At 43.1% G+C, this 22,613-nt stretch overlaps 1 protein-coding gene across 1 annotated transcript in view; it reads left to right on the forward strand.

Annotated features, from left to right (window-relative positions):
• SLC25A12 (solute carrier family 25 member 12) overlaps positions 1-22,489 on the forward strand; it is a 113,378-nt gene extending 90,889 nt beyond the window's left edge. The window contains exons 14-18 of the mRNA XM_075609078.1: positions 5,859-5,999; positions 12,703-12,841; positions 18,167-18,325; positions 19,264-19,354; positions 21,791-22,489. Coding sequence (XP_075465193.1) covers positions 5,859-5,999; positions 12,703-12,841; positions 18,167-18,325; positions 19,264-19,354; positions 21,791-21,962 — 702 coding nt within the window. The 3' untranslated portion in view covers positions 21,963-22,489. The remainder of the gene's footprint in view (positions 1-5,858; positions 6,000-12,702; positions 12,842-18,166; positions 18,326-19,263; positions 19,355-21,790) is intronic.
• Positions 22,490-22,613: the final 124 nt, after the last annotated feature.

Here is a 22,613-nt window from a genome sequence, read left to right on the forward strand (position 1 = left end):
TTCGTACATCTAGGATTGTTGCAAGCAACACGAAAAGCGTTTCACTGAGATTAGAGACGCATTATTCAGTTGCTTGATGCTAGGGCCGCTTTATGTACATAGGATAATTAATAGAATGTAGGTAACCTGTCTTCCATTCGGGTTCTCTTACCCTCGTGGTCCTGAACATGTTGTAGTTCTTGAGATCATCACAAGGAAATCTGCTGTGACTAGTATCTTTATTGGTAGAAAAGGGATGGTTTATCAGTGGAATCGTGGAATCCCATTATTCATTGTTAGAAAGAAGACTCATTTGGATCACCAAATCAAAACAACACAATAGGCATACACCATAATTCAAAATGTCGGTAATTCCGGCATTACAATATAAAAGTATATCATACTGTTTGCCTAACCCACTCAGTACTAGAAAAGCCATTTAAAAAAGTATATATGTATACTACATAAAAAAAAACCTATATTTGTATGATGCTGCTTGCTTAAGTCCATCATCCTTGGAGAAACCATATACGTACAAATATTATCATGATAGCATAATAATATAAGATGCTGATAGCTCAGTAATAATATTTATTTTGTCATCTTTGTTTAAAGTACAATTAATAAGATCGCAACTTTAACCTTGTGCTAAAAAGCAGTGGATTGATGATTGAAAAAGTACATTCCTTTAGTGTTTCAATGAAGCAAGGAGAATTCTTTTTAAGCAGAAACAAAAAGAATACCTTTGCTGCTAGAGCAGTTAGAACGTAAGTATGGTTTTGCCCAAGGATAGAGAGGCTTAAGTAGGAAGTACAGCCTGGTCTTGCATTGAGTATCCTAATGTTTGAAGGATTTGCCTAGGGTGGAATTGCAAAGGGCAATAGGTCTAATGTGTAGGGTCATATGTTTATTCCCTGCAGCACTGTGAGTGGCACGGGGTGCTGTCTGCCGGATCTCAATGTGCATATTTCTTATGTGCCCAGTTCTGTCAGCTTCTCCGTTAGTTAATTGTTCATTGTGGGCTTTTTCACATTTGCTTGACATAGAGGTTAAACAGATGACTTCTTCCATTCACACTGATGCTCTGGATAATAAGTTGAAATTTACAGTCTAATTTGTCAACAGATTTGTAGGTGTCTAACCTAGCTGATAATATACATGGTGAAAATACACAATTATAATATTTGAAACAAATAATCACAATAATATAAAGCATTAGATTTTCTAATTTCCCATTTTTGGTGCACTAAATTCAGTTATCCCCCCGACCCCCCCCACTAAAGAATCTACTAGCCATAAATGTCCATATATTAAATACACATGATATCTGAATTTACGACAGCGTCACCAGATTGGTAGCTTTGGTGGGTTATGGTTATGTATTTGTTTTGCCAGATACTAAGAACCACATCCATGCACCAAAATTGACCCATTTACTTAAAGAAGTATGTTAAACTACAAACACATATATACTGTATTATGTTATACCACCTTTAACAAAAAGATTCTACCAGATGGAGTAAATTGTAATATTTCTAATGTATTTATGTTTTATCACATCAGAAAAAAATGGTTAACCTAATAACCCCCAAAAATGGCTAATTTAATAACAAAAAAAGGTTTGCCGTTAAAGGATCAAAATGTGCAGACTTATGGGTAAAGTTTATAGTTAAAGGACTTGGCTTCCTTTTTACTTGAACGTAAATGAAGAGTGTATGTGGCAATAACATATGCACATTGGAGCTCACTGAACCACATTTAACTTTCCTATAAACCATAATTGCACATGTCCTGCTGTCTCATTGCATCACCAATGATATCCCATAATTGGGGGTGATGTCATACAAAAAGATCTGTGATGTAGTGAGGGATGGGAAAGTGGTCTGAATAGCTCTGTGCAGTCCTTCAATCTTCCGTAAGTTAGAAACTGAGAAAATTAGATGAACTCAAAATAGGAAAATTGCTCTAAAAAGAAGATTTCTGTTTTGTTTTTTTTGGATTGCTGTACAGAGAGTTCTTTTCTCAGAAGTTATAGAAACGTTATTGGATTTCTAATGGCAACTTGAAAAGTGTTTCTTTGATTGAAATTCGGTGGCATTGTAAAGAAAGTACTGTGCTGAAAGGGGTTCTCAACTCCAGTCGTCAAGACCCCCCCCCCCCCAACAAGTCAGGTTTTCAGGATATCCCTGCTTCAGCACTGAAGCCACTGATTGACCCACCTGTGCTGAAGCTGGGATATCCTGAAAACCTGTTGGGGGGGACTTGAGGACTGGAGTTTGAGAACCCCTGCCATACAGCATACAGCAAACTTTTGTTTACCAAAGATGCATTTTAACCAGCCTGGATCCTCACCATGAGATCCCGTCCTTGTTTTCTAACTTTAACCGCAGTGCATTGTGGTTCACAATGATCTTGCTTAGAAGTCTTAAATCTGGGACAGGCAATATTGATGGTTGAAAATCTATCAAAATGCAGAAAAACCCTAATTTGGTTTGGTGTCCTGCTCTGTCATAATTAATACAACATCTACATGTCTGCGAGATTGAACCTTAGAACTCAGCTAGTTTTCAAACTATAACTTTATGGCCACACTTTTCGGTGCAATCTATTCTGTATCCTTTTTTTAAAATCGACAGATTCTCATAATACATAAGACACAGCGCACCGGAAGTGAATGGCAGATAATTGTGTTTGTGTGTGTGTGTGTGTGTGTGTGTGTGTGTGTGTGTGTGTGTGTGTGTGTGTGTGTGTGTGTGTGTGTTTATCACAAACACATATCATAGACTTAAAATTAAAATCGTAAAAATAGGCTCCACGATCTCCCAGTGAGAGAAGAGAAGGTCCGTAATTGAAATTCTGCAAGAACCCGGTGCACCGGGTCCCCGGACTCTGAGCTCGCAGCACTGGGTCCGTGGAGGCTACAAAGCTAAACCGCTGACTAGCGTCTGCACGTGATGACGTATTAACGCACCAACGTGGTGACTTGTGACGTGTGAGGGACGAAACCTCAACTCGTTTCGCATGTATAACATGCTTCGTGTTTGTTTGAGGGGAGAACGGAGGACCCACTTCAGACTCATGCAGCAAGGAAGTGGATATTATTGAAATTACTGTCTATGCATCGATTTATTTATATGACAGTCTGTGCGATTGGAACTTTTACTTCTAGATCCTCATAATAGTTTACCATAGTCACACTTTTTGTTGTTTGATTGCTTTCTTAGCGAACCTCCATCACAGCAGGACACGGTGGTGAAATGTTTTCTGTTCTATCCTGAAATGTTCTTTTTTTGTTCTGGTGAAATACTGACAAATTATTATTTACTAAGACTGTTAGGTCTAGATGCACTAAGGTCCCTTAACCTACGTAAACGTCACATTAAGAGCAACAATGTATCCACTAAGGACAATAATGTAACTTTAAGTCGTATTTTCTCCCGTAAAGAGTATTGCGTTAACTATAACGGACTTCCATGATACGGAGATGCAAATGTGGTGTATGAAGCATTTAATCTTCTATCCACTAAAGTCTGTTAATGTTAACGCTGAGATTTGACGTTACAACGTTGAAATAGGACTTTTGTAGTGTTTGGATGGGTGTTGGGCCGGTGCAAGGGTAAATCCTCATCCTCTCGCCCCTTTCCTGCTCATCCTCTCGCCCCTTTCCTACTCATCCTCTCATCCCCTCCTCACCCTCCTCATTCTCTCACCCCCCTCAATCTCTCACCCTCCTCATTCCCTCACCCTCCCCCTCCTCCCACCCTCATCCTGTCACCCCCCTCTCATCCTCTCACCCTTCTCATCCTCTTCAATCTCTCCCTCTCCTCTCACCCTCCCCCTTTTCTCACACTCTCCCTCCTCTCCCCATAGCCACCCTCCTCATCCTTCCCCTCCTCAGCTACCCTCAGCTCTCATCCTCCCTCCTCCACTCACCGCTCTTCCTCATCCTCTCACTCAATAAAAAATGTCTACCTGGCTTCCCGGCGTACCTGGCTTCCCGGCATGCAGGCTGTGGTCTTGAGGTGGAGTAGGTGATGCCCTCACTGGAGCAGCGGTAGACACCAGAAGTCAGTGCAGACTTCCGGGTCGAGCCACTGGGGCATGCCCCTTCCCGGCCATCCTCTGCTCCCGCTGACCTGCTCCGCTCCAATCGTCTGCCGTCCTCCTCCTTGGCTTCCACCGCCCCCCAAAATGTGCCGCCCTAGGCGACCGCATAAGTTGCCTAGTGGTTGCAGCGGCCCTGGATGGGTGTAACGCCACAGTTAGGCATAATTGAAATAACTGCGTTTCCCCCCCCCCCCCTCTCTTCTCTCCAATTCAGCAAAACTCCTCGGGGTCTGGTAGGATTAATGCCAAGACTGACATAACGTCACATTATTGGAAGATTACGCCACGTTATGGTGCAAAAACGTGACCTTAAGCCTGTGCGAATTAGATGTATTTCTGTCGCTTTTGCATATAATTAGCTATGTTGACACCACTGTAAGTCAGGGAACATAGCATCTGATCCGGTTTTAAGTAACGTCACGTTATATTTCCTGACTTAACAGGGCTTAGTGCAGGGGTGCTCAACTCCAGGTCTCAAGCCCCCCTAACAGGTCAGGTTTTCAGAAAATCCCAGCTTCAGCACAGGTCGCTCAATCAGGAGCTCAGACGAAGACTTAGCCTCTGATTGAACCACTTGTGCTGAAGCATGGACTGATTGAAGCCACCTGTGCTGAAGCAGGGATATTCTGATAACCTGACCTGTTGAGGGGGGCTTGAGGCCTGGAGTTGAGCATCCCTGAGTTAGTGCATGAAAGCCTTAAATGTACAACATTTTGTTAAAAACCTCAGCCCATGTAACTGGAAAAATTGTGACTTTCTTCCTGTCACTACTACAGTATAGAAGGAAAGCTTCTCACTGACGAGAGAGAAGAGACAGCGGGCACTGCTAGGCAAATATTGAAGGCTGGACTGCGCTGGAGTAAAAAGTTATTTATTGACCATATGTAAACATGGATAAAAAGGGAAGGTCCCCCGCAGTAACTCTAACGCGTTTCACCCGTACGGGCTTTGTCAAAGAGTAATAACTCTCGGTACACAACACATTCAAGTAGCGAGTCTAACCGGAAGTGATGTCACCACACACCGTTGAATGTGTTGTGTACCGAGAGTTATTACTCTTTGACAAAGCCCCGTAGGGGTGAAACGCGTTAGAGTTACTGCGGGGGACCTTCCCTTTTTATCCATGTTTACATATGGTCAATAAATAACTTTTTACTCCAGCGCTGTCCAGCCTTCAATATTTGCCTAGCAGTGCCCGCTGTCTCTTCTCTCTCGTCAGTGAGAAGCTTTCCTTCTATGTACTACAAACAGCATGGAGCACGCATATCCGGATACCAGATGCAGTAAGTGATTTTATTCTCAACATTTACAGAGTGTCCCCAGGAGGATTGGTTTCATGTGCGGTCATATATACTGAAGGGGTCTGGTGCCGGTCGAGAGACCTCCCCCGGTCATCTCTCTCTTGTTAAATTCACCAACCCGTCCCCCACACTAGGGGTTAAGTCATTGGACTTATATTTTACTCCGTTCCCACTCTGGATAAACACTGGCATTTTGGATACATGGAGGACATCAATTACAAAAAAAAATGAAAGCGTTCTGCATAAATAAAACTTAAACAATTTGAGTACATAACCTCAGGGGCTAGGTTTGTAAAGCTTTGCGTACATTGGTGGCTCTATATAAATAAAAAATATGTATACATACAATAGTGCATCCCGGGAGAAAGTATTTTTGATATTTGCTCTTTGTGGATGCAGAAAGACTTAAAGCTTAAAGACTTAAAAATCTCTTTTAAAAGACCTGATAGAATGGTGCATTTTTTTCTACAGGCAGGAGGCTCGCAAGTCATTTTCACAAACCCGCTGGAGATTGTAAAGATCCGTTTACAGGTCGCAGGAGAAATTTCAACAGGACCCAGAGTCAGCGCTCTCACTGTTTTGCGAGACTTGGGATTCTTTGGTCTTTATAAGGTGAGTGCTGCAGTGGTTAACTTATTTCGTTAGCTTTTGCCAATGATTCCCCTATGCATGACATCCTGTGAATCTATTATGTAAGCCTGACTGAACAGATGCTCACTTATAAATAAGCATTTATGACCAAAGATGTTATGTTATACTCCACGGTGTTAATAGTCCCTTTCAGTCAATGTGTTGCAAGCCCTAAAACGACCTGCTGGGGTTAAAATTCAGTCCCAAGTTAGGAAAGCATTAATTATTCATTGTTTTTTGCTGTCTTTATGATGTACCCGGTAAGGCACAGGCCCCGTCATGCAGGATGGGGGCCCTTATGCAGTACCAGGTAATTCCTGCTATATTTTTCTAGTATTCTAAGGGTGGACCAAGTGGAGCCCCCTCCATCAAAAGTTCTTTTCACTTCACTAGGGGGCAGTTTCAACCACCTCGGGAGCTTCGCTTCCAGAGGTGGAATCAGCACGGGCCAGAGATCGGAGGGCGAGAGGGTGATGCACAGCATCCGCTACAACATCTGATGTGTGTAACCCTCCATAACCGGCTCTAAAGGAGTTTACGTCAGATAGACTATTTACATGGCTGTGCTCAGTGACGCATACCTTTTCAGGGTGCTAGATTCGTGCAGGCTGGGTGTAGATTTGCAGATAGAATATGGATGGGCGCCAGGAACTTTTATAGTACAAACAAAGAGCTTTATTCACATCCGTTGATAATGCTCCACATACAAGGGCAGGTTTCATATAGACATTAATTGGTGTCCAACAATATAGTTACTCTGTGCTTATTCCTCTGGTAGCTCTCACTCCTTCACTAAGGAGGTATTTAGACTTCTTTGGGATTCAGGGACGTCCCCTGGTAGCTCTCACTCATACGCTGGGGAGGTACTGGTTTTTGTATCCTTTAGTAATGGTAGATTGGCAATCTCCTGCATAGCATCTGTAACGCCCTGTATCTGGTGGATCCTGGTTGGGACACGCACTGGGATCAGCAGGGCTGCCAACAGAAATCTTGGGGCATAGGACAAATACCAAATACTACCTCTTTTGATACACTCATCATCTGTTTATGATCCACTCCCTAGGCAGCACGCACCAACCAACAAGGGGTTTATGAGCGAGGTTTCTATCTATAGCTATCGGCATAGGACAAATGCAAGGAGTAGGCCCCCCCCAATACAACAACAAGCAACATATAAAAAGACCCCCCCAATACATATAAAAAGACCCCCCACCCCCCAATACATATAACAAAACCCCCACTCCCCCATATATATAACAAGACCCCCACTCCCTCCAAAATTATAAAAAGACCCCCACTTCCCCAATACATATAACAAGACCACCACTCCCCCCAATACATATAAAAAGACCCCCCCCCCCCCCAATACAAATAAAAAAAAAGTATACATACCTTGGGGATGGTCGGGACCGGTGGCTAAGGGGTCCGGCGGCCGGTGGGGGGACTGAGGAGCCGCCTGGCTGGGGAGGGCGCTGGACGCATGTGGGCTCGCCCGGAACTGGAGCCGCGGAGGATGGTGGATGCCAGTAGTGGGGGGTGAGGGGAAGAGGAGGGGAAAGGATCCTAGTAGGGACTGAGGGGTGGGGAGGGATGCTGGGCGGTAGGGCCTGGCTGGGGGAGCCGAGGGGATGCCGGTAGGGGCCTGGGGACGTGGGGGGAGGGGGGTCCTTGGGAGCATGGCTGGGGACTCGGGGAGAGCGTGGGTTAAGGCCGGGAGCCCGGGCCCCTACTGCAGATGGAGCAGGCATTTTTAATTTTTTTCCTGACATGGGCCCCCTGTGACAGTAGCTTTGAGACAGGCTATTAATAATACACAAAAAATATAACTGGGTTGAACTGGACGAGACTTAGATATGATAAAATATCATTTATTCCTTGAAAAAGGTGAACACACGAGATATACAAATAACAGACAAAATATGGACACTCACTTAAGATGGAAATGATGAAACAGTCATAATTCTGGACTGGCAGTTCATACAGCAATTTTCAAAAATCACCAAGACACGAAAAGACATGAAGGACAATAGCCATAGGCTGAGCCTGGTTCTTATACAATTATTTCCCATTGAACACAACCTAAACCCAGCCCCTCTCATAAATCAGTGGTGAGGTTGACAGTTTTCCTCAAAGTAAAACTCCTCCCACCCAAGGATGTTTAAAAACTGCTTTTCCTATCTAAATAACTTCATAACTTCAGTTCAGTAATACTTACCTGCACGCGAGACATATTAATACATTCCGGCACGCATGACGCTCCCAATGAGACTAAATATTACCGTGTAATACTAAAATTAAGAGAGATACTAATATCTGTCTCTTAGGACCGGCTAAATATCAGGTGTCTGTAATCATTATTTGCAGCTCGGTCCCCCGGTTATACATATGTAACTCTTAGCATGTTCAGCTGAGGACATCTCATAATATTCTTATATTTAATAAGGTCACTCATTCTGATATCTCCTTGGGTAACCGCACCCCTGGTCCCCATCAAGAAATCCTTTGAAGCAGGGACTCCTGTGTAGTGAAGATTTGTCACCGGTGCTATATTTCACACCCAATGCCCCAGCCTGGGTCCTAGCTGTCTACCAGCCAGATGTGTTAACATAGACCAAACCCCCTATGTACTTTTCACACCCAACTTCAATCAAGCCTTTTGAAGCCCAGATATTTCTGAAAAGACACCACGCATCCTAATGTATTTTCCTAAACTGCAGCTCATTAACCCCTTAAGCCCCAGTGTGTGTGTGTGGTGCAGACACTGGCCCAGAAACAATACATTTATACAGGGGAATAAATAGTTGGATGGCTGAAGCAAGGCAAAAACACATTACTGGACCCCAGTCCAGTTAACCCCTTGCTTCCCAGGTGAGAGTAGAGGGTGGCCCAATGGGGGTGTAACCCCTTTAATCCCGGGCCAAATCCCCTCTGTCTTGACACCCCGATTCACCGAGCCCGGGACGCCAACCCAAGCAGAACCTCCCTGTTGGCGGCCTGGGGATCAGTATCCCTTTACAGTGGACCAGTATTCTTCCTCTATACTTATCAGATCAGGAGTTTACAAAAAACTGTCAGTGGGAATATACTCTCTCTTCAGGGATCAGTATCCCGTCACTCTGTGCACTGCCTACCTCATCCATACCTATTGGGTCAGAGTTTCACTCGGGACCTTCCGGTGGGCCTGATCCAACTACTGTATTCTCTGGAGTTTCTACACATAACTATACACTTCAAGATATTTACATATCTTACAGTGAGGCCCTGGCAATAAGTTTCATTGCTGTGGGGAAAAGCGCAGGGCCTTTGTAACCGCTTGGGGGGTTCATCTCGAGTCCAGAGGGAGAGCCCCAACTCCCTTTAAGACCTCCCCCCCCCCGAGCTGGGGACCCCGGGGCACGGCCCTGGGTATATATACTCTAATGGTGACGTCACTCTCACCAGACAAAATGGGAGTGGCTTAGTTTCTGAGTTGGCTTCAATTCCCTTTCTGACTGAAAATAATGTAATATTAAAAAATAAAAAGTTACACGCAGAAGAATTCCTATCCTTAAGAAGTGAAGTGGTGAGACCTGTCAGTAAGGCATCGCAGCAAAAAAATAAAAAGAACGATCGCTCAGAAAAATGCCAGTCAAGAAATTCTTTCTCTACAGGTACTCTTAGCAGCATCAATACAGATCAGGTTTAATGGTGCAGAAGTTATTCGTTTTCTTAAACAAGAAATAACCGTGATGCCCGTGTCATACGTAAAAATTCAATAGCTATCCAGAAAAAGGATTCTGCTTAGTGTCTCAGTTATTATGTACTTGCCTGGTTATTTTCAAGTAGGTGCAAATACTAGATGTGTCCATGTTTTTGTTTCTGTTTTAACTTCTTTGCTGCTAGAGGGGGTTAAAAGGTTAAGGGGGTGTATAGATCAGGGGTGGCCAACTCCAGTCCTCAAGGGCCACAAACAGGTCAGGTTTTAAGGAAATCCCTGCTTCAGCACAAGTGGCTCAATCAGTGGCTCAGTCGTTGACTGATATCAACGACAGGGATATCCTTAAAACCAGACATGTTGGTGGCCCTTGAGGACTGGAGATGACCACCTCTGGTATAGAATAAGGCCCTGAGAAGTTATTATTCATGTGATGGGCAGTTTTAGGTAATGTTTTATTTCCCTCTGATACCTAATCGTGAAATAGGACTATGATATCAAACATATGGGTTTATTTCACTTTTCCACCACCAGATGGACATTTAACATGTTGCTTTGCACTGTCCTTTCTAGCCTCTCTACTGCTAAAAGAGTTTTTAAAACTGCGGTTCATGCGCAATAATTTAGGGTTGCCAGGTATCCATCCAGTATTGAACCGGACTGTCCTGTATTTGGACACTGCCCAGTGAAAAATGAGAGGTAATACTGGACATGTATGTGTCTGGTATTACCTCACTGGACATAGTGACTTGACCGGTTAGGGGGGCCGTGGGACATCCCTGAACAGGGAGGGCTGGGCAGCTTCCTCCATCCTGATTGGTTGCTGCTGGGTAATGCAGCCAATCAGGAGGAGGTGTCAGGAGCCTGGGATGCGGCCAAAGCGAGGAGGAAACAGCATGTAGCAGTGAGAAGGGTGTGTGTGTGTGTGTCTCGAGCGTGTCGCACCTTTCACCATTGTGTCCAGTATTTTTGGAGAAGCCACCCTGGCAGCCCTACGTAATATAGATATTAGATAAGTTATGGTGGGTGAAAAGGGTGACATAAAACCCTCCACTGTATAGCAAATAAAAATATCGCTTGTGAGCATATTCACATGTCTTAGACATGTCTGCAATAATGTAGATATGTAGAGTAAGTACAGCTAAACCCCGTTATAACGCGCCTCGTTATACCGCGATTCGGTTATAACGCGGTTTTCCCGTGGCTCCCGTTTTTTTTAAAAAAAAAAAAAAAAAAAAAAAAAAAAATTTTTAAAAAAAAATTTTTTTACATTTTTTTTTTTGCACACTGCACACACTCACTGCACACACACTGCTCATTGCTCACACTGCCACACTGCACACACACTGCACACTGCACACACACTGCTCATTGCTCACACTGACACACTGCACACACTCACTGCACACACACTGCTCATTGCTCACTGCCACACTGCACACACACTGCACACTGCACACACACTGCTCATTGCTCACACTGACACACTGCACACACACTGACCACACTCACGCACACTCACACACACTTACGCACACTCACGCACACTTACGCACACTTACAGACACTCACACACACTCACACACACACACACACACACACACTTACACACACTTAGACACTCACACACACTCACACACACTTACACACACTTACACACACTTAGACACTCACAGACACACACTCACACACACTCACACACACTTACACACTCACAGACACTCACACACACTCACACACACTTAGACACTCACAGACACTCACAGACACTCACAGACACTCACAGACACTCACACACACTCACACACACTCACCACACTCACACACACTTACACACTCACAGACACTCACACACACTCACACACACTTACACACACACTCAGACACTTACCCACACTCACACACCCATATACACACACACACTTTCTCTCCCATATATACATACACACACACTCTCTCACTCTACACAGACGGGCCGCGACCAGCACCACCACCCGCTCCCCCCCCTCCTCCCGCGCAGGCAGCGGGAGCACCGGGGACAGCGGTGGGGAGAAGAAACCCCCCGCTACAACCTCCATGCAGGCAGCATGGTTCTGAGGTAAGCGGCGACCTGAGGGGACATCCCCACTCCCATCTCCTGCCCCGCGGCCTGTCCCGAGGTGACAGGGGGAAGCGGGGACAGGAGAGACATCCCCGCTCCCATCTCCTGCCCCGCGGCCTGTCCCGAGGTGACAGGGGGAAGCGGGGACAGGAGGGACATCCCCGCTCCCATCTCCTGCCCCGCGGCCTGTCCCGAGGTGACAGGGGGAAGCGGGGACAGGAGAGACATCCCCGCTCCCATCTCCTGCCCCGCGGCCTGTCCCGAGGTGACAGGGGGAAGCGGGGACAGGAGAGACATCCCCGCTCCCATCTCCTGCCCCGCGGCCTGTCCCGAGGTGACAGGGGGAAGCGGGGACAGGAGGGACATCCCCGCTCCCATCTCCTGCCCCGCGGCCTGTCCCGAGGTGACAGGGGGAAGCGGGGACAGGAGAGACATCCCCGCTCCCATCTCCTGCCCCGCGGCCTGTCCCGAGGTGACAGGGGGAAGCGGGGACAGGAGAGACATCCCCGCTCCCATCTCCTGCCCCGCGGCCTGTCCCGCGGTGACAGGGGGAAGCGGGGAGCGGAGGGACATGCCCGCTCCCATCTCCTGTCCCGCGGGATGAATATGCGCTAAAGCGCGGCGGCCATTTTTTTTTCTCGCGACCCCGTTAGTAACGCGGTGGTCTCGGGGTGGACCCCGAGACCCGCGTTATAACGGGGTTTAGCTGTACTATGGAGCCCTGCTTGGGGATTTTCACATTTAGTAAAGTGATGTCAGCCCTGAGGGGACTTGCACACGTTTTTGAATTAAAGATGAAACTGAATTTCTTTGTGTCAATTTTGATCCAAAATAGCATTGTCCTATCTCCCTGCAAGTCTCTGTATTGATACAATGTGTTATTATTGTAGGGTGCCAAAGCCTGTTTCCTGAGAGACGTCCCTTTCTCTGCCATCTACTTTCCAGCTTATGCGCACTGCAAGGGACTCTTTGCTGATGAGCATGGTCATGTGGGGGCGTTTCAGCTCCTGACAGCTGGTGCTATTGCAGGTAAGGTTATATTTATAGCATTTTGTGGCAAGATTACTTTTTGTTGTTGTTAATAGAGAACATGAAAATTGTTCTCATCAGCCCGTTTACACAAAAGCAGTATCAGTCACCACCAAGGAGTTGTAAATATATTCTCTCGGTGGGTGATGTCGTAGTTTTAATGAGAGCTAATTACATTAGCATAACTGATGTAAACAGCTTAATGGCATTCTGCAACTTGGAGCCATAATATATCTGTCCATCTGAGTAAGGCTTATGTCAACAGCTTGTTCTGAGAACTTGAGATCAGTGGAAGAAACAGTTAAGAACTATAAAGCTTCTGCTCAGGATCAATGATTATCTGTAACTAGAATAGTGAGGCTGAACCCTACAACATGCTACAGAACATAAGAATGACTCAGTGAGTAAAGACACTGACTGTAAACAATGACACTGAGTTTGATATCAGTGGAACCTGGTTCAATTTGCATTGTCAGCTTCTTGTGACCTTGGGGAAGTCACCTTGTCTCCCTGTGCCACAGTCACCAAGATATAGATATAGATTGCAAGCTCATCTGAGCAGGGACTTTGTACAATTTCCTATGTGCTGAGTACTGTGCAATATACTGTAATTGAGTAAAAGTGCTTAGAGTCCCACTGGGAGAAAAGCGCTAGATTAAATAAAGTTATTATTATGATGTATGTATATTTTTATTTATATAGCGCCATCCAGGTACATAGCGTTTCACAGCAGTAATACACGTGACAATATTACAACACAATGGGAATAAGCGCTTCAGACATAAAAGTAACATTAGGAAAAGGAGTCCCTGCCCTGAAGAGCTTACAATCTATGTGGTAATTAGGGAGAATTTAATAGGCAGTAGGAGGGTGTTCTAGTAAGTGCGTCTGCAATGGGCCAAGGTCAGTGCATCTGAGATGTATCAGCTGTCGGAGATACCCATGAGTTATCAGTTTTTAAAGGTACCTTGCATGGAACACCATTTACTGTTGCACATTTTATAATACATTTTAATGTTAATACGTAATAATAAAAAAAAATAGATTTTTAAGTTGTGCTAATAATATACACAACACTGTACAAATAATATAATGTCGTAAAATCCCACCTCCTCAAGCAAGCCGTCCAGTATCACTGATGCAAAATGCATACTCTCTTCAAGTTCTAAGATACTTGTTGTATTTCCTCTCTCTCTCTTCTTTCATTCTTAATCTACAGGAAACACCCTCTCTGAATTTATTTGCACTGTCACTGTTATACTGTATGCACACATGTAATTCTCTTTGTCTCCTACTACCCTGTTTAGATTGTAAATGCTCGCATTCTTTCCATGTAAACCCGTCACCGTACCACTGCGTCAGTGCGATAAAGAAGCCATTAATAATACACTGTACAAAAGGATGATGTACAAGCGTATTGCATTTAGATAGATGAGTCTAACGTTTGGTTTGAAGTGACTTGCCAAAGTTTACAAGGACCCAGCAAATATGTTTGAAGCAAGTTCTCCCACTCCAAAGACAGTAACATTATAATTTGGTCTATCTTAACCATAACTATAATATGCACTCGCTATCGCCAATTAGCGAAAAGTTTGCTGGGGGCCAAGAGGTGTGGATAAAAATCATGGAGAATGATGAGCATCTTTAGCAAGCTTTTTGAGGCTTTGTAAGAAAGATCGAACACACAGACTTTATGATAATCCAATCCTTAAACTTTCCCTTGATGTTTGGAACCAGATTACTCAACCCGATCTCGGGCATCTAATCCCATTCCTGTAACCTGTGTTACCACTATTTTCACAAGTTGCTCCGTTTCTGGTTTCAATTATGTTAAATTCTGGTATGAGACGGGGGTGTCTAAATTAGGTGAGTTTTTTCAAATCAGGCAAATTAAGGTAATTTACTTCCTTTTAAGAAGTTTTTTAGTTTTGACATCTGAGTGGGTTCATTGTAGATAGTTGGCACACTATGTTGAGACAGGGGCGGTTTATTGAAGCCAATATGGGAGTTTCTGTGCGATAGTGCCCCGATCGGCACTATCACTGCTTAATGCATAATCCCCCTATGGGATTTGGGATGCAGTTTCCCAGGCATCAATTTCAGGTACAGTATTATTAAGGAGAATAGTTAAACGAATTCATACAGATGGTACCTAACCCCTGTAAAAAAATTGGGGCAATCCATGGCACTGGGTCAGAATTATGTTAGAGAAATTAGAACTCGGTTGGCCAACTCCAGTCCTCAAGGGCCACCAACAGGTCATTTTTAAGGCTATCCCTGCTTCAGCACAGGTGGTTCAATCAGTGGCTCAGTCAAAGACTGAGCCAACTGTGCTGAAGCAGGGATAGTCTTAAAACCTGACCTGTTGGCGGCCCTTCAGGACTAGAATTGTCCACCCTTGGTCTAGAGGGAAGTATGACCCATAATTGGTGGAAAAGGTCAGTTATTTTGATATTTTGGTTGGATAGTCAATCTCGCATAAGAGGTACCACTGGCTTGAAACTCCGGTTGAGCCCTTGGACCCTTTTCTTAATTAAGGATGTTTACTCACTAAAAAAATAAAAAATATTGACTACACGTTTATTTACTGCTGCTTGGAAGAGATTGGAGATGTATGGAATTAGATAAAAAGGCAGCAGAACTGCAAGATAAAGGTTTACAATGTGCACAGGTTTGACTCCCTTAGGGATAATTTCAGGAGATGAGAGAATAATTATGGAGGATCCCATGTTTTGTGGGTAGGACACTGGATGGTCACGGTTCCATCTCTCTTTTTTTTTAAATTATATATCATTATATAATCTATTAGGTCCTTCTTGGTTTTTGATTGTGCTGTGTGTTTCGTATGTTGCAAATTCAGTTTTGATCTATATCCCTTTTTTTTGTATATTTGTATTCAAATATAATAAATATTATGAGCCAGATACTCTAAGGTCCGTTAAATCAGGACAAATAATGTGAGGTTTTATTTTCCCTGCGTTTAATGCCCATCCACAAATGTATTTATATGCAAAAACAATGGCCATTGTTTAACTAACAGCAGATTAAATTCACACTAGTTTGCATAGAGACCAAGACCTATTTTATTAGAGGTCTCAAATGACATATACCTACCCAGATACACCTTTATACAACATGTGGAGAGACACCAGTGCACAAAAAGGAACACACCTGAGATACCTGGGAAATATGTTAATGTAAATAATTTGAATATAATTAGCATTTTTCTCAGGTGTGTTCCTTTTTGTGCACTGGTATCTCTCCATGTATTGTATAAAGGTGTGTTGGGGAATAATTTGGCACTCTAGTACAATAGGACGTGTGGACGCACATTTCAGGGTCTTACTGGAAAAAGCACCGCCTTAACCTAATGTTAATTCCCTGCGTTATCCTGATTGGCCTTTAGCGGATATGGTAGGGGGAACACCTCTTATGCATACCATTAGAACTAACGGGCATAAAACTTTAGCCATAGACAGTTGAAGGAGTAACACTGGGTTAGCATTAGTTTATTTATTAGCTAGATCCCCAGACTCGTAGTGGAAAATGTAACAGTTTGCTGATTCCTCTTGAAAGTGGCGTCACTTTAATACAAGTCATTGCAAAATTAAGAGATGTCCCTAATTGTCCTCGCACATCTCACAGAAATGAGCGGGCATGTGTTGCGCAGTCTGTATAACTGGTGGGTTGGGAGACATATGGGTGAATTAAATGTAAGTATATTTAGTACTATCAGTGCCTAGCAAAGAGGGTACATTTGAGGACCAATTGGTGCAGTCATTAGTGTTTGTGCTTATATAAAACACATTGTGCTCTAACATTGGGACATCCTGACTCCAAGGCACAGCAGGGCAAAAGCCACCTCATGCCCAAGGCGAAGCTTTCAGCTCTTGGCAGGATGCAGCGGCTTTGCTTCCTGCTGACCAGTAATAGAAGTGGCATTGTAACTTCTGACTGCAAAGCAACCTATTCATCTGCCGTTTAGCGATGGAAACTGCGTTTTTCTTCATTTCAGTTTAGTAACAGAAATCCTGCAAGCAAGTACAATCCACACTTAGTAAAAGAAATGATTTAGCCCCATAATCATGGGCAGCTAACAAAAGACCATCACACATTATAGCTCTGTCCTTCACCACTAATCTGTCATTGCGGATGTACCAAAGATAAGCCATTCACGGCTCCTTTGAGTGTGACACAAGCATATCAATCAATTTACAGATCAATTAACCGTAATGTATTTCCTGCATGGGGTGTTTTGAAAACCTAACAAGCACGTAATATGGCGAATAAAAAGTAGATCTACCGGACAAATGTGAAGCGTGTTGGTGGAAAATGTCTCTTTATATAGTGCACTGGATCATACGACTTTTCATATATACAGTATATATTCTTAATAAAGGCAGCGGAAACGTCAAATACAGTAAAGTTATTGAGCAATATTGGAGTACCTATATTTTCTTTATTATTACTTTTGCATCTAAGTAGTACACCCCACCTTCTGCTGCTCGGCTGTGCGCTACGTCCCCTATTGTTCTGTGTGTGTGTGTGTGTGTGTGTGTGTATATTTATATATATAGTTTTACATCCCCCATAAGTGTAAAGAGAAGCGCTACAGACAAAACACCTTAAAATATAACACATTTTTATAACAATGAAAGAGTAAATATAAAATTGATGAAGATAGTGCACTCAATAATGAGCGTCTTAAAGTGTAGCTCGTGTGATCAGAGTCCTGGTGTTTCTCCGGTTACGGAGAAATCTTTTATCCCCCGTTAATCGGTGTGCCTCTGTGCTGGCGGCACCTATAGTACAGCCTGTTGTCTGTCTGCTTCAGTGACGTCCCTCTGCAATGCAGTGGAATTCCGCTAATATGATGTATTTTTTTAGCATCTATTCTAGGTTGGCTAGTCTTATGTTGCCTATGTCTACAGTGGCCATTATATACATAGGCAAGATCGGCCTACGCCAGCCTGGGGTAGGTGATTAAAAATTGGCGATAATTTTTGGCGGTAACCCAATATCGCCAAGTACCGGAGTTTAGCGAGCAGCATATATTTGCGGTACTGTCGTAAAATGGAACGCTCTTGCATATCCAATTAGATTATGCATACTCATTTGCAAGCTAATTAGCGTTCCTGACGGAAATGCAGCCCACGCTGATCACTGCGATGAAATGAGCGTTATCACTGTTATTTAAGAGTTAAACTTTTAGTAATTGCAGCTGTAAAAATATATATTTTTCACCATTAACACATGGGAATATCCATATCAAAGTTTAGTACATCTAGGGCTGGGTGTGAATTCATCGTTCTTTTCTGTTTAAAGGGGTGCCTGCAGCTTCCTTAGTAACCCCTGCCGATGTCATCAAGACAAGACTGCAAGTGGCGGCTCGAGCTGGTCAGACAACATACAGTGGAGTTATCGACTGCTTTAGAAAGATCCTCAAAGAGGAAGGATCGAAGGCACTGTGGAAGGGAGCTGGGGGTAAGAACTAGCTCCTCACTACTGGCTTGTATTAATAGACCAAATCATTCTTTTGCATCACTAATATTCCGTTCCCTTCAGCTGTACTACCTATTACTGCCTTATATGAAAGCGAAGAAGAGCTCATTTACTTATTTCATGCAAACATTGTTTGAAACAATTGACTAATCGCTAATCTGGTGAATTGATGACACACTGTTTACAAATGTTTATCTGATCAGAGGAAAACATTACTCCTATTGAATATGTGCGTATAAGCATATACAACTTTACAATGTTTGACTATTAATTGTGTAAAGTAAGCAGTATACAGTACTACATTAAGGGAGATGTTCTTCCAGGATGGGCAGAGGAACTGAAAATTACCTCTTTTTTCATGCGATATGTTAAAAAGTCTGCAGTTCCTCACCGATCATTCCTACAGTAGTTATTAATAAAGAAAGTTCTGAGTATCTCGGCTTCACCTTAGTAAATGTTTAGTTAGTAACCCTAACCCTTTTTTGCTCTGACTATATCGTAACATGCATTTGAAAAACATTGAAAGCACTTAGACATCTTCCCAAGGGATTTCCTTTTAATGTAACCTACATTGGGAGGTTTCATAGAGAGGAGCCACAGACTTACCAGCCTCACACATCTAATGTGCTTATTTGTATACACAAATACAAATGTATTTGCTCACCTGGGATCCTGCCAGTGTGTGACACGTGGATACACTCCTGAATGTGTTGTTTTTCTCATTAAAAACATTAGTTAGGCACTTCACAATAAAATATGCGATCAGTATAAAAAAAAATGTATGCTAGTAATTGGAATCGGTACTGTATATTTAAGAATGTAGCCTGGCCACAGCAATGGGGGTTATCTTCTTCACTTCTGTCCCCTCCCGTGGGAATGATGATACATTCAGTAACAAATTTGTCTGATGCGTTCAACAGCTCGGGTGTTCAGATCTTCGCCTCAGTTTGGTGTCACCCTGGTTACCTATGAACTCTTGCAGAGATGGCTCTATGTTGATTTCGGAGGAGTGTAAGTTTGAAAGTTTCTCCCGTATTAACTGCAGTTTCACATACTGTAGTCAGAGCATGAAAAACAGAAGCCTTTCTTTTTACAGCATGGGGGGGGGGGGGGGGGGTGGTGGTGGTGGTGGTGGTGTGTGTGTGTGTGTGTGTGTGTGTGTGTGTGTGTGCCGTGTTAGCTGAGCTTAATAATCAAAAATGAATAGACGATACCGTTCTGTGGCTAACGAATTGCTTTTATTTGTGTGAGCTTTCGAGATACACTGATCTCTTCTTCTGGCGGTGTTACAATGTTACTATATATATATATAGATATATATATATATATCAACTGTAAATATTACTGTATGTTCATTTGCATGTCTTAGACAGGTCTGCAACCCTGTCTTTCCCCATTGTCACCCAGCATACAGCGCTTCCACTGCAGCAAGGGATTCTGGGAAATGACATGCAAATGAGCACTCAGTGCCACCTTTTGTCTCAAGCTCGTATTACACAAGCCAATCCTCAAGCCAATGCATGCTATTTTAAACACAGCTTTTAAACAGAGGCTGGGATGAGATGCAAAGCCATTAAACCCACTCACAGACATGTTTCAACCTTGATGGGTATCATCAGTGTGAGGTTGGTCTTAATGGCAAAGCAGGTTTGAGACTAGGCTAGGTAATCACCACTACTATTAAGGTTATGGTGGGTAAAAAAAAGTGACAAAAACCCTCCACAGTAAAGCATAAAGCAACTGTAAATATTACTGTATGTTCATTTGCATGTCTTAGACAGGTCTGCAACCCTGTCTTTCCCCATTGTCACCCAGCATACAGCGCTTCCACTGCAAGGGATTCTGGGAAATGACATATATATATACACACACACACACACACACACACACACACACACACACACACACACACACACACACACAGTGTTCGACAAACCTATACATTTGCTCGCCCCGGGCGAGTGGATTTAACCCCCGGGCGAGTAAATATTGTAATTATTGTATGTATATATATATATATATATATATATATATATATATATATATATATAAATAAATTGTATGAGCTACAGCAGATGGAGGAATGGTGCGATTTGGGATGGGGGTGGACTTTGGCCTGGGGGTTTGTACAAACTAAGCCTGAAAAGAGGGCCAATCCTAGGATTAGAGGTTGTTGAAGATGAAGTGGAGGATAGAGAAGGCTGCAGGGAGGAGTGAGGAGTGGAGCTGGTAGATTATTTGGCCTGATTGAGGGAAGGGTCTACGCTCCCTAGAATTTCAGTCCACAACTTTAAAAAGACAATTGTAGGATTTGGCAAATTCTAGTCGGATGTCTGAAAAGTTACTGTCGTCTACGCATAATATAGAATAAATACTCTTTTTTTAGTGCCTGAATGATCGCAATGCAGACATGAGACTGACGGGGGAGTATCTGTCACGAGAGGCCGGTCGCACAAAGTCTAAACTAAGACCATTCTGCAGACAATTAAAAAACTGACAACATATAACTTTGCTGCAAATGAAGAGAAACAAACAGAGCAGATCTCAGGCTGAAACGCAGGCCGCTACTTAAGATGCTGTCAGTCTGTCTTCTTGCCAGTGAACACTTGAGCTCCATTCAAATGAATAGGATTTAAATCTTCTCTAAGAAAAAGAAGTCTCATTGCAGAGCAATGCGTTGCTGACCCCTCGGGCAGCCACGGGATTAATAAGCAGTGGTCAAAGTAGGATGGTACTCGGTGGTCGGGAAGACCACTACTTTTATTTACAACCTCAGAGTACCAATTCTTATCTTTTTACTGACACACTTTTAGTTTGAATAGTCTATCCTACTGTAGAAATATTTAAAATGTCAGGTACGTTCTATTTTTTTTTAAGCCACTCTGACCACTGTTAATGAGTAATCCAATATGTACAGAATATTCTATTAAAGATATAAATGATGATATTTAAAAATTGACAAGTAAAAAATACAGCAAAATTCACTTTGGTCACAGTGGGGCCAAAGTTGTGCGCAAAATAAATAACGGGCATCTTGAAAGCATGGCAGCCTCTTATTTCAAACGATCACAGTAACTCTGTTAACCTAATGTAAATATGGGTCTTAAACGTGCAGGTTTAAAATTGGAATTCAAGTTGAACTCCCCCGTGAACTGTGGATGAATGGAACATTCTAAACAGCTGTTGAGTAGAGTGACAGCACGTCCACTGTATCCATGACAACTGTCTAAGCCAATCATAGTGTCCAGTGTCTGAACGTTCCATACACGTGGCATTGTTGGAGCCAGATAATAAGGCCACTGAGCTTAGCAAAATGGAGCATTTTGGGGGTAAAATAAAGAGCTTTACAGTATGGAGCTCCCCGATTGGTTGTTGTCACAACCTTGTGCTGCAATCAGATAGCACATTCGCGTTCTTCGGTAAAACATTTTCTGTTTCTCTTGACAGCAAACCTGCTGGTGCTGAACCTGCTCCAAAGACCAGAATCTCTGATCTTCCGCCTGCAAACCCAGACCACATCGGTGGTTACAGACTGGCCACAGCAACGTTTGCTGGCATAGAGAACAAATTTGGCCTTTACCTTCCCAAGTTTAGGTCTCCTGGCGTGGCTGCACCTTAGCCCACATCTGCAGCGTCTGTACAATGTTGAGACGTTTTAGCCTTGTCAAAGGGTGCGATACGAACAGTATTTAAAGAAGCAACGGTACAGTATCTATCTGGTCAATTGCATGTGGGTTTATCGGAGCTGCTTGTCCAATTATAAAGTTATTTCTATATAATATATTAATTTGTTGAGACGAATCACTTGTTTGCACAGAAGAGATGTCAGGCTTCAAATCAGCGCATAGAATGTATTCTTGTTTCCCTAAAGAGGGCATGCATTGTTTTCATAGGTTTTGCTTTACATGGCTTTGCACTTATTGTTACTGTACATATTGTACATCTGTACAGAGACATTGTGGCACATGAACAAGATCGGTTACTCTTTTTACAAGTGGTGGTGCAATTCTGAATGGTGGAAAATGTACAGAACATTTTGAAAGTGTTTTATTAAGACCCATGGGATTATATAATGTATTAGATATGATTTAAATTCATTATTTTTCTCATATTGATGTATTTTATGGAAATAAAGCATCAATGTTTTGTTGCATTCCTTTTTTTTGTTATGAAATAGTAGGTTCATTAATTCAGGGTTGCCAGGTGTCCAGTATTGAATCGGACTGTCCTGTATTTGGACACTGTCCAGTACAAAATGAGGTAATAATGG

Source organism: Ascaphus truei, chromosome 7 (genome assembly GCF_040206685.1).
Source record: "Ascaphus truei isolate aAscTru1 chromosome 7, aAscTru1.hap1, whole genome shotgun sequence".
Classification (NCBI taxonomy): domain Eukaryota; kingdom Metazoa; phylum Chordata; class Amphibia; order Anura; family Ascaphidae; genus Ascaphus; species Ascaphus truei.